General features: G+C 45.0%; 1 protein-coding gene across 1 annotated transcript in view; it reads left to right on the plus strand.

The window, feature by feature from the left end:
• Positions 1-746: 746 nt before the first annotated feature.
• Positions 747-12,643, plus strand: part of LOC145248739 (uncharacterized) — a 123,574-nt gene continuing 111,677 nt past the window's right edge. Inside the window, exon 1 of the mRNA XM_080110386.1 lies at positions 747-879. Coding sequence (XP_079966512.1) covers positions 747-879 — 133 coding nt within the window. The remainder of the gene's footprint in view (positions 880-12,643) is intronic.

Genomic DNA, 12,643 nt, shown 5'->3' on the forward strand with positions numbered 1-12,643 from the left:
CAACCCCTTCCAGGACAGGTCGAGGGCTTAGAGAAGAGGGTCCTGTCACTGATTACATCCGATGTGAAGACGAGGAGCCTCACGGGTGTCAACAAAGACACGATGGTAAACGTGCTGCTGCAGCAGAACATCCCGGCCAACTACATCTGCAGAAGAAGCTACGCGCAGTGGGATGTTCTGCTTCCCACCCCTGAACATGCGATCAAGCTGTCCAGGACCAGTCACCAGAGCAGAAACATAAAGCTACAGCCCATTTATATGAACGGGAGGAGGGCTAAAGTTGCTGCTCTGAACGTCCCCTGCTATATGGAAGCCCAACAACTGGAGGCCATCCTCAGTCAATACGGCGACGTGGAGGAAGTCACGCCAGTCCGCGGTCTAAGAAACATCATGACTGGGGACTATAAAATCCAGATGGTCTTGGACAAAGCGGGATTCTACGGCATTCCGGCCACTTTGAAATTCGGGGAGTGGACGCTCTCCCTAATAGTGGAGGGGAAGAAGCCCCATTGCCACATGGCCAAAGACTGCCCGAAAAAGAGTGCGAACAAGAAACCAACTAAAACCCAAAGCAAAGTTGCAGGGCCAGTCAAGACTACACCACAAGTCTCCATGCCCGCGCCGACCACAAGCCTCCCAGAAGCACAGGAAGGTTGGTCACTAAAAAAGGGAAGACAGCTAAAAAACCATCCCCTCCAACAGTGACCAGAGACCAGCCAGAAAACAAGTAAGACGGCACAGAAAACATGGACACGCAGGCACCCTCCTCCAAGAAGAAGTTACAAGAGTCTGAGGAGGAGGTCGCATCAGAGGAAGAGGAGGAATCACCAGCAACAGCAACACAAGAGGGCCAGGAGAAGGAAAAGCCGGAAGATACGAGCTAACCCCCCCACCCCTACTGAGGTAGACACTTCCAACAAAACACAGGCTGATCCCGCCGTCATCCCACCACCCCAGCAGTCCGAACAACTCTCCCCTCTCTCCAAGGCCCCCAAAAATTCTATATGCCCCCCATCCTGTGATAAATCTCCCCATCAAGAGACTGTGAAAGCTACCCCCATCCCACCCCCTCCTCCCTCCCTCAACATAAAGAGCCCCCTCTCCCAACAACCGCAGTTCACTCCCGTTCCTGCCAGGAGGTAGGATCTGCGAACTAGACCCACACCAAACAATACCGGACCTTAAAGGACAACAAAAGGTCCGGTATAACAAGCTGAGGAGTCTCGCCTATGTTGGCGGGGAAAGCGTCGCAGACCCGACCAAATTTAAAGACGCTCCCTTGTTGACCACTTTCGTTAGAGTCAACAAGGACGCAATGATAGATGCAGCGAAGGATGCGATCCCAGGCCATCCTTCATTGAACAATTTTTTCTACAAATGTGAGGGCAGAGTCCCCGTGTACATCCACCCCTCTTTCTACAGGGCACTTAAACTAACCTTTCCCCTGGACGTGGGAGGTGTGGCCAAGGACGGAGTACCCTCATCAGACCTACTTACCGGCAGCCTCGGCCAGGCCTGCCACGTCCTCACTGCCAAGGATTTCAGACCCGTCTGTGACACTGAATAAGGTAAGTGAACATGGCTTTGAACTTGGCTACATTGAATGTGAGGGACATCAGGTGTTGAAGCAAGGCCTCGCACGTTGTGAGAGACTTGGTGTCCCTCAAGGTAGATATTGCTGCTATCCAGGAGACCCACTTTATTTGTAACGAGGGTTGTCAGGTGCTGGTGAACGATTACGATATATGGCAATACTTATAGTCGTGGCATCTCCTTGCTAGTGAGTCGCACCCTGTCAGCGTCGGTGAATGTTACGGGCGGCTAGTTGTTGTTGATGTTGCCGTTAATAGTAGTGTTTTTCGGATTGTCGCTGTTTATGCTCGCAATTCTGCTGTAGAGAGGGCATCCTTTTTTCGACGATTGGAGGGCTTCTTAGTGGATCCGGAATAGTTATGGAGGTTGGAATGCAATCATTGATCCCAATATAGATAAGGTTGGGCGGGGGCCTCGTCTGGATCTGGATGTGGACGTGGCATCCTGTAGTGTCTTCCCATCCGAGTACTTACTTGGATCGGATGTTAGTTAGAAGAGGCGACGTAGACTTTCTATCGTGCCCCATGTTCCACTTTTTAGGACACTCGGACCATAAACTCGTTATGGCCCGTTTGAACTTAAGTGCTAGGCCTAAACTAGTTGGATACTGGAAGTTCAACAGCACCTTGTTGGAGTTGGAGGACTACCGGTTGAAGGTTACCGAATTAATTCAGCGGGCTTTAGTGGGGGCAGTTACAGGGAGTCAAGGCCAAAATTAGGCGCTTCTCTGTCCAATACAGCCAACGCCTCGCGTTATATAAGGAAGAAGCGCCTAGAGGATAAGCTGACCCGGGCGGTGGAGGGGGGTGCCCTAGAGGTAGCACTAGCTCAGCCGCTTGGCTAGCGAGCGGTATGAAGGTCAAGTAGATTAATGAAAGTTTCCAACGAGGCTGTGAATGTTGACGCTGTTGAGCGTAAGGCTGCTTTAAGGCGGACGGGTACATTCATAAAATACATAACCTGGAAGGACACGCCCTAGTTTCGACTCGGGAGATCTGCGAGGGGTTTTGGGAACATCTATCGGAGCGCTTCACCAAACTACCCGGACTCAGAGTCGAGGAGTTTGGCAGCTATTTGGCCAACTCGCTCCGCCTCACGGCGGCTCGGGCGGCTAGCTGTGATGGTCTTGTTACTGAACATGAGGTCATTACTACGTTGAAGCAGGTCGGCTACAACAAGTCCCCGGGGCTTGATGGTTTACCCTACGAGTTCTACTTGAGGCTGTCGCCCATGTTTGTCCCTATTCTGAAGGATATATTCAACTATTGGTTTGCTCAGGGTTCCATCCATCCAAGGGAATGATCACATTGCTGAGGAAAGGTCAACGACATGGTGGGGTGGAAAATTTCGACGATTTTAGGCCCTTGACACAGAGTTAAACATTTTGGCCAAGGTTCTTGCGAATCGTTTGCAGGTTGTCATCACTGACTTGATCGAACCGGACCAGACTTATGCTGTGATTGATTCAAGACAATTTGCATTTGATACGCTCGATCATAGAGGGGACAGAAGACGACGCCGAAGCCGCGCTGATCAGTTTAGATCAGTCCAAGGCATTCGGTTCCTGGGAGCTGTGCTAGAGGCCGCCGGATTTAATCCGGACTTCCGCAAGTGGATCTTTGTCCTGTATGATAGGCCGACAGTAGCGGTACAGATCAACGGTAAGCTGTCGGAGTCATTCGCTGTCTCTTGGTCGGTGCGTCAGGGTTGTCCGCTTTCGCCTTCGCAAGTTAAGGGACGAGGCGGCTACACCTGGCGGCTCTTCCTGGAGGCACACGAGCCAGGGTTTCCGCGTTCGCTGATGATGTCACCGTGTTCGTGTCTTGCCACGGACGTCAACCGCAGTAAGTCTGTCGGCCTGCGGTTGGGGGCCTGGACCGGGGTAAACTCACTTCCAGGTATTTTCAGCTGGACCGATGGACCGGTCCGTATTCTCGGTGTCAGGACTTCAGCTGGAAAAGAATTGGTCGGCAAGGTCAAATTGTCGGTGAAGACTTGGATTAGAAGGAAATTGTCCTTGAGGCGTGTGCTACATACTCATTCCGCTCATCCTTTACCAATTGTCTGTACGACTAACCCGCTTGCAAGGGTGCCTCGATTCCACAATTCTGCATTCTTTGGGGTGAGTGGTCCTTAGGGCATTGTTTCTGTTACCACTAACTGTTTTTTCTATTTTTTGCAGATAATCCAGGCCGGGCTAGGGGAAACCTGGTGTAGCGACCGTGTGTTCCTCCAGGAAAGCCTGGTGAAGTGGACATAGCACAGCTGCAAACAGATCTGAATGGCAGCCAGAGAAGGAGTTTAAAGCAGCTGGAGGAACTCACTAAAGTTGAGGGAAGGAAGTGGAAGACCCGAGAAACTTTCGCGAGGCTCCCCTATTAATAACTTTTGTCCGAAAAGAAAGGGGGCAAGCTATGTGGAGGATGCTGAAAAGAACGATCCCAGAATAGAACCCAAATAGACGCAAAGTGTGAGGGAAGGGTCCCATTATATGTTCATTAAAGTTAACATTTCCCCTGGACGTGGTAGGTCTGGTCCGAGGAGGTCAGGTCAGACCTTTGGCGTCCTCACTTTAGACCCGTGATAGATGAATTAGGGAATCATGGCAACACCCTAGCTAGTTTAAATGCGAGGTTGCTCGCGTGCTGAGGGATCTTGTGGCCCTTGTTGGCACTTTGTTGCAATTTGCTGGTGAACGACTTTGACGTTTACTCAGCATATGGCAATTCCCGTAGCCGCGGATGCTCATGGAAGGCTGGTCATGGTCGATGTTGCTGTTAAAAGCGGTAAGTTCCGGATTTGGGCTGTTTACGCACCCAATATCGCTGGGGAGAGGGTTTCCTTTTTTCGGCAGGTGCGGGTAGTTTTAATGGGGGACTGGAATGCCATCCTGGACCCCAAGATAGATAAGGTCGGGGGGGGATAGAGGGTTGGAGAGGTGCCTGTCTGACCTGATGGCTTCGACAGATTCCGTCGTGGCAAAAAAGTGTTCGGACCATAAATTAGTAATGGCCCGTTTGAGTAACAGGTTGGCTGGCTACTGGAAGTTGAACGCCACCTTACTGGAGATGAACGACAGCACTAATTCAGCGGGAGTTAGTGGGGGCAGTTACTGGGAGTTAGGCTCTTTTACGTCCAATATAGCAAAAGGCTGATGGCGGAGCATTATGAAGTAGCTAGGTTAAAAAGAGTCTCTAACGAAGCCGTGAACGCTGTTAAGACGTGGCTCGGATGGGTACATTCGGAAGGTGACTCGAGAGATTTGCAATGTTTCGTCAACATCTGGAGGAACGCCACTACCCAGGCCAAGAGTTTGGCATCTTTTAGCCGGCTCGCCCAGCCTTACTGCGTCCCGAGCAGCTAGCTGTGATGGGATGGTTACGGAGCGTGAAGCAGGTTGGCCATAAACAAATCTCGATGGTCTTGGACATAATAAATCTCGATGGTCTGCCCATGTTTGTTCCTCTTCTGATGGGTTTGCTCCATCCAAAGGAGTGGTCACACTACTGAAGAGTGGCATGGTGGGGAGGACTTAGATGAGGACAGAGTTGAAGATTTTGGCCCGAGTTCTTGCAAACCGATTTCAGGTTGTTATCGGCGACTTGGTCAGACTTATTCTGTGAATGGGAGATCGATTCAAAACAACTTGCACAGGAGCCACGCTGATCAATTTAGATCAGTCCAAAGCATAGGGTCGACCATGGTTTCTTGGGATGGACACTGCCGGCTTTGGTTCGGACTTCCGGTAGCGGTACAACAAATTGTTGGAGTCCTTTGGGGTCTCTCGGTCGGTGCGCCAGGGTTGTCTGTTGTCATCTGTTGTTCCTTCGCTAATTAAGAGACGAGGTGACTAGACATGTCCTGCGCTCTACCTGGTGGCAAGTTCGCCAGGGTGTCCGCGTACGCTGATGATGTCACCGTTTTTGTAGGGCGAAGGATCGATATTAAAGCAGCGATGGAGGCGGTCGCTGAGTATGAAAGTGTTACCGGGGCCATAGTCCGTTGGCCTGCGGTTGGGTAAACTCGCTTCCAGGTGGGTTCTGCTGGACTTTAGATTCTTCGGGCCTGGACTCAAAAACAATGGTCGAAGGTCGAATCGTCAGTAAGGACTTGAATTCGCTAAAGGGTCGTGTGGAGGCGTGTCAAACTTACGTCTTTCCGTTGATCCTTTACCATTTGTCAATACTTCCTCTGCCTGGAAAGGAGGAAAGCCGTAGACAGGTCTGTACACAGAAACTTAGCGAGGTCATAAGTCATAAGTATGCCGAAAGATTGGTGTTCCTGAGTTCCACAGCTCTTATCCTGCCGCTGAAGGTTGCAGAAGACTGGTGGGGGAACGACAATTTCTCTCCGAAGCCGAACCGCCCTTAGGGCATTGCCGGGGGGATCCAGTGACGGATTTAGTGGTGTCGCTGTCGAGGGAGGAGGTCCTCTCTCAGTGGAAGCTTCTTAAACAATTCAGAGTTTTCCATAACATGGAAGGCTTGTCCGGAATGCGCTGCCACTTTTTGGGATGAATACGTTCCCTTTTGCGAGGATAAATACGCATATGAATACGTTCCCTTTTGCGAGGATGATGAGGGATCACGCCTTTTTTCTTTGCAGCGGAGAGCTCTGAGAGGTAACGGCTCGCATCGACCTCAAGCGGTTGGTGCCACTTTATCGAAACGTCTTATGGGTTGAATCTTTTTATATATCTATTTATGGGTTGAATCTGGGTTACACGGGGTTGAATCTATTTCGGATCGGGATCTGGTCACTTACTTAAATCAGATTGGAAAAGATTACATCACATAGATTGTGATAGGAGATGGGTGCTATGGAACGACGAGCAAAGTTTTATAGAGTCCTAACCACTTCGAGTGAAAAATACTTCTTAATTAAATCCTCCGTTGAGAAAAATCCAGGTTGTCCTCGAAGGTCGTACATCTAAACAAATGGTTGTACATAAATGCGGAAGTGCCCCAGGGATCCTTGGACCTCTACTGTTCATATATGCTGATGACACCACACTCAACAGGAAAACAAATGAACAGTAATGGCAGAAACACTAGAGGAGGACCTCATGTAGTGAAACCAGTTTAGTCTTGACAGCATCCATTCCACTTAAGAGACCTCATGCCTGAATCTATCTATCTATCTATCTATCTATCTATCTATCTATCTATCTACCGCTCTGCCCCTCTCCCGTTTGCGATTGGAAAAGATTACATCGCATAGATGTTAGGAGTGCACAACACTAGTTTGTGCATCCAAAGAGGCACTAGGTTCGTTTTCCCAGTATTGGTTAGGCAGTGCTACACTTCTACAAAATCAAATTTGTTTTCACTCCCCACTAGAGAACGACCTGCTTGCTTCGGGTGCTCCATATTTGAAATTAGCCTTACTAACCTACCCCCATAAGTTTAGTTGTTTAGTTGTTTTCACCTTTTTTAAGAATTTTTGTTTGTTTTTAGCATTTTTGTCGAAGCAAGTCCTAATTTTTTGGTCAAGTTCAAAGGGGTTCTCAAAGGACCGACCCTATTCTTTGGGGTTGTTGTTAATTTGTTATTATTCAGTTTTTCTATTTTTTATAGTCCAGCGAATAAAAGATATTTCAACTCTATACATTCCAATGTTTGCTAAGATATAAGAAGATTGCTAAGATCTAAGGACATACATACCAATTCTATACATATATTCCAATTCTATACATATATTCCAAGTGTAGCGATATGCCTTTTTACGCGAAGGTCCCACATCGGCGGGTTGGGAAAAGGCACTTCACCAGGTTCTGTTCCGGACGTCGCCACCCCCAGTGCGATCGGGGCTTGCCACAACAAAAAAGGCAGCCACAAAGCGGACGGTTGAGTTCGGTCGGTTCCAGTACGGCTCCTAACTAGCAACCTTCTTGCGTAGTCTTCTTGCAAACCATTGATAACGCCCGCAGCGTTGATGCAAAGACCAAGTCAGCCAGCCGGGAATCCGAAAGAATGACACGTCCCTGTTTGAAAATAAGTACCGGGAGTACGTGGAGTACATGGCGGGTTACCCTCGAACTCTATCCTTTGTAACCCTCGAGGACAATGAGAAGGGGGTTACTAGTGTTCCCCTTGATAAAATGATGGAGATACTGGGCGACCTAAAAGTCCCGATCCAGTGAAGCGGATCTCCGTTAAAAAATAAAAAAAAAGAAAAAACAAACAAAAAAAAAAGGGTTTTAAACTTCGAACTGTACAGGTAAATTTCTAAAAAAACTACTTTTTCTTTTTTGTTCAAAATAAAATTACTTTTTCTTTTTCATTCTTCATTCTCCAAAATAAAACTTAATTTTTTTTTTTTTCTTCAAAATAAAACTTAATTTTTTTATAAAAAATTTTTTTTAAAAATTAAATGAATTCCAAGACGGTGATTCCGATTAAGAGTGCAGATCTGCAAATAACAGCCCGAAAAATAACAGCCCGAAAACAAAAAGACCCCAAAGGATAGGATGCCCCGACATGAACAATATTTACAAGCTTTTTTTTTCACTCAATTTTGAGATAGCAATGGTAGGGCGCCACAAGAACAAAAAAGAAAAAGTATTTTTATGGTCAATGTGAAATTTTATGCTTTTATGAAATGAAAATATCGTAAAAAAATTATCAATAAAAAAATTTTAAAAGATTTTTAAATTTTTAAATTGAAAAATATTGAGTTCGTAAAATTAATTACAAATGAAAAAATATTTTTAAAGAAAATAAACAAAAAGAGTTTTTTTATATTTATATAAGTGTCAAAAATTCCTACAAAAATTCTGATAGAATGGCAGCAAATTAAAAGTCAGTTCCACGACACGCAACCATAGATGCGTGCAAAATTAGAGTTTTGGAACCTCGCCCGTTGCTATTGTTACTGTCTAATGCTTAGCTACTTCAGCAGACAAGACAGGGATCGCCAAGTCCGGTGGCATGGCGTCCAGCACGTCTGGAGGACTTCCAAGACGGGGATGCACCTGGCGTAATCGGTTACGCCAGGTGCATCACCAAATAACAGCCCGAAAAAATAACAGCCCGAAAAAAAAAGACCCCAAAGGATAGGATGCCCCGACATGACGTTCATGTTATTTACAAGCTTTTTTTTTTCACTCAATTTTGAGGCAGCAATGGTAGGGCGACCTGAACAAATGAATATGGAGGCGAACTCCCGTTGTGTTTTGAAAGAGGAACATGTGAGCGCAATTAAAATTAAAAAATATACAATAAAAATAATTAAAATAAAAAATTAAAATATAAAATTCAAAAAATGTAAGCTGGGCAAGAATCGCGTTGAAACATTACATTACATTTTTCTTTAGGGGCAACAACTGCATTAGTTGGTTGCCCCCTAAAGAAAAATTACAAGCTGTAATGTTTCAACGCGATTCTTGCCCAGCTTCCATGGACAATCATAACGGGCTGCACTGTTGGAATTGCATGATGCCTGACCAAAGAAGGTCACCGAAAGTTGTGCCCCTGGTGCAAGTGGCAGAGTGGCCATGGATGAGAGAGATGGAGAAAAACAATAGTACGGTGGCAAAGAAAGGAAGTCAGCCGGAAAAGATGACGACTTCCGGAAACAGCTGACAACACTAATTCAGCAGGGGTAGTGGTAGTTGTTTTGGGCAAAAGGCTGGTGGAGGTCGCAGTAGACCTCCATCGATTTGCTAGCAAGGGTTAAACGTTGACGCAGCACATTCGGAGGGTGAAAAACCTGGAAGAAAAACAATAAAAATAAAAGAGATTTGCAATGGGTTTCTGCAACACGCGCTTTACCCAAGTACCCAGGAGGTTAGCTCGCCCCGTTGAAGCAGGTTCGCTATAACAAATCCCAAATTCTACCAAGGTCTATGTTTGTTCTAATGTTAGCCAAAGCTAGCCAAAGGAGTGGTCACACTTTTAAAGAAAAAAAGTGGCATGGTAGGGCACAACACAGAATCTGAACACAGAATTGAAGATTTTGTCCCGTGTTCTTGTAAACCGACTGCAGACTCGGGGAGATCGATTGAAAACAACTTGCACTTGGTGCGCACGATCCTGTGATCGTTCGCACCAAGTGCAAGTTGTTTTCAATCAGCAGAGCGCTAATCAATTTAAAGCGTTCGATAGGGTCGACCATGGTTTCTTGATTAATCCGCCGCTTTTGATTTCTATTTTCATACGTTGAAAAGTCCTTTGATGTCGGTTTGATGTCGGTTTTCATACGTTGAAAAGTCCTTTGATGTCGGTTCGCCAGAGTAGTCTGCTGTCGTCTCTGTTGGAGCACTGCCTTTACAAATTAGTGGAGGAGGCGACAAATTCGCCAGGTTGTACGCGTACGCTGTCAGGGCGAAAAATCGATTAATGGATGCAGTCGTTGTTTTCCCACCCTCGTAAGCAGAACCTAGCCCTGAGCAAAATTTTTAGAGTAGGGTACTTCGAGTCCAAAAGTCTCCCGATTTTATTTTTCATCGGCACTAGAGAGCTTCCAAAGATGTCTAGTTCACCCCATACATAGGGCTCCTGGAGTTGAATATCCCGGCTATGCAATGTGGGATCTACTCCATCCGAAGCAGAAGACGCAGAAGATGTAACTAAAGAAAAGGGCTGAAATGTAAACCTTGTCCTTCTCGGACAAGTTGAGGTACACCTTGGTGCCATATTTTCACAATGTTCAGGCCGTAAAGCCGGTTGAGAAACATCGCCACCGGATAAAAATTAAATTAACCCGGGTCGCTGCCTTCATCGTGGAAGAGAAAATAGCAAGAAAATTTAGAAATTTACGGCAAATTAATTTTACTACCAGAAATCTCTGGTAGTAAATCAAGAGATTTCGTTTGGATCACTGGTGTTAGAAATTAGTAATTTGTTTGGCTAGTGGAAGTTGAACGGGAACAGCTGACATGCTCATTTTTGCGTCCAACACGTTTAAAAAGAAGTATCATGAAGGCGTTGGCGGGTTATCCTTGAAGTGTATCCTATATAACCCTCGATATAGGATAACTCGGGCAGTTGGCTGGTGGGGATCCCCTAAAAATAGTTAATGGCTGCCCCCGAGGTTGGCTGCCCCCGAGGTTGGCCATGAAAAATCAAAGGTATTTGAGACTGTCGCATATTTTTTTCCACCCTGTTCCTGTGGGTGTGCTCACGGTAACCAAAGGGGAGGTTCATTTAGGCAAAGAGTTAAAGTTTTAAGAGCAGGTGACTTGGTCACACAAAAACATACTAGTTCCGTGATCGATTCAAAACAACTTGATCACGCGCTGATCAGGCCAAAGCGTTCGTCTGTAATTTGAATCTGTTATAGAGACCGCCAACTTTGATCGGAATTTCCGCAACTTTATTTCCAAAAGCAAATTCGGCTTTTGGAGTCTCCCGGTCGGTGAACCAGGAATTGGTCGGTTAATAAATGTATGTTAAACAGTGAAGTAATGTATGTTTGAGCCCTTCCTTTACAAATTATAGTTTAATGGTTAAATGGTTGGTGTTTCTCGCGATCTTAGCTTAAAACTGTTTCGGATCGGGAGCATGATCTGGTCATTAAGATACTAAAAGTAAGTGACCTTACTTTTACCATTCGATTATGATATATGATTCTGATATATGATAATGATTCGATTATGATATATGATAATGATTCGATTATGATATATGATTCTCATAAGAATCAGATGCATAGATTGAGTTGATAGATGCAGAATATTGAATTCAGATGAGCATTATATGTTAATTTTTATTTTTTGGGTGGGATTGAAACCGGGTCCGTTCCGATTTGTATTTCTATACATTTGTTGTCGTCTCACCACATTTTTGACCAATTAAACTCTGGCACGCTTTGGGTGGGATTGAAACCGCTATCTTCAGATGCATAGATTGAGTTGATAGAGTTTGTTTGTGCATTGAGTTTGATAGGAGTTTGTGATTGAGTTTGATAGGAGTTTGTGCAAATAAGCCCCCAAATAAGGTTAGTCCAGTTTGAAATACTAGTGGAATCCTGGATCCCAGTCCACATATCTAATTTGTTTTCAAAATATAGTCCCAACGGCTTTCGGCCTCAGGTTGGGGATAGGTTTAGTTGTTTTCAAATTTTCTCACCTTTAACTTTCACAGGCTTTCATCTAAAATCTCAAAATCTGCATATTAAGAGATTTACTGCCAATTAATTTTACTACCAGAGATCGTCATTTAGAGATTTTACTGCCAATTACTGCCATTCACAGTTGTAGTCTTTATGCCCACTGCACAAATTTTAAGACTTTCTAACTTTTTACCAGGCTACCCTATCCTAACTCCCCCTATTTCTTTTTAAGAAATATATACCTTAATTGGAATTCATTTTTTTTGGGATGAGCATATTATTGGTTAATTATCTTCAGACAATCTGGAACCGTAGAGATTCAACGTCTCTATCAACTGCGCCAGGGGCCCTGAAGGGCGATCAAGGTTGGATTCTTGATCTTATAAATCCACGTTTATTTAATCTCTGATCTTCCATAGTCGGGTCCGTACCGATTGCTATATATATATATATATATATATATATTATACCTTAATTGGAATTCATTTTTTTTAGATGAGCATTATATGTTAATTTTTATTTTTTGGGTGGGATTGAAACCGCTATCTTCAGACAATATTCATCTGGAACCGTAGAGATTCAACGTCTCTATCAACTGCGCCACCGGCCCCGAAGGGCGATCAAGGTTTGATTTTTGATCTTATAAATCCACGTTTATTTATTATCTGATCTTCAATAGTCGGGTCCGTTCCGATTTGTATTTCTATATATTTGTTGTCGTCTCACCATATTTTTGACCAATTAAACTCTGGCACGCTTTGGGTGGGATTGAAACCGTTATCTTCAGACAATGATTATCTGGAACCGTAGAGATTCAACGTCTCTATCAACTGCGCCAGGGGCCCTGAAGGGCGATCAAGGTTGGATTCTTGATCTTATAAATCCACGTTTATTTAATCTCTGATCTTCCATAGTCGGGTCCGTACCGATTGCTATATATATATATACATATATTATACCTAAATTGGAATTCATTTTTTTTAGATGAGCATTATAT

Source organism: Euprymna scolopes, chromosome 27, assembly GCF_053919585.1.
Source record: "Euprymna scolopes isolate OS-2025 chromosome 27, ASM5391958v1, whole genome shotgun sequence".
NCBI lineage: Eukaryota > Metazoa > Mollusca > Cephalopoda > Sepiida > Sepiolidae > Euprymna > Euprymna scolopes.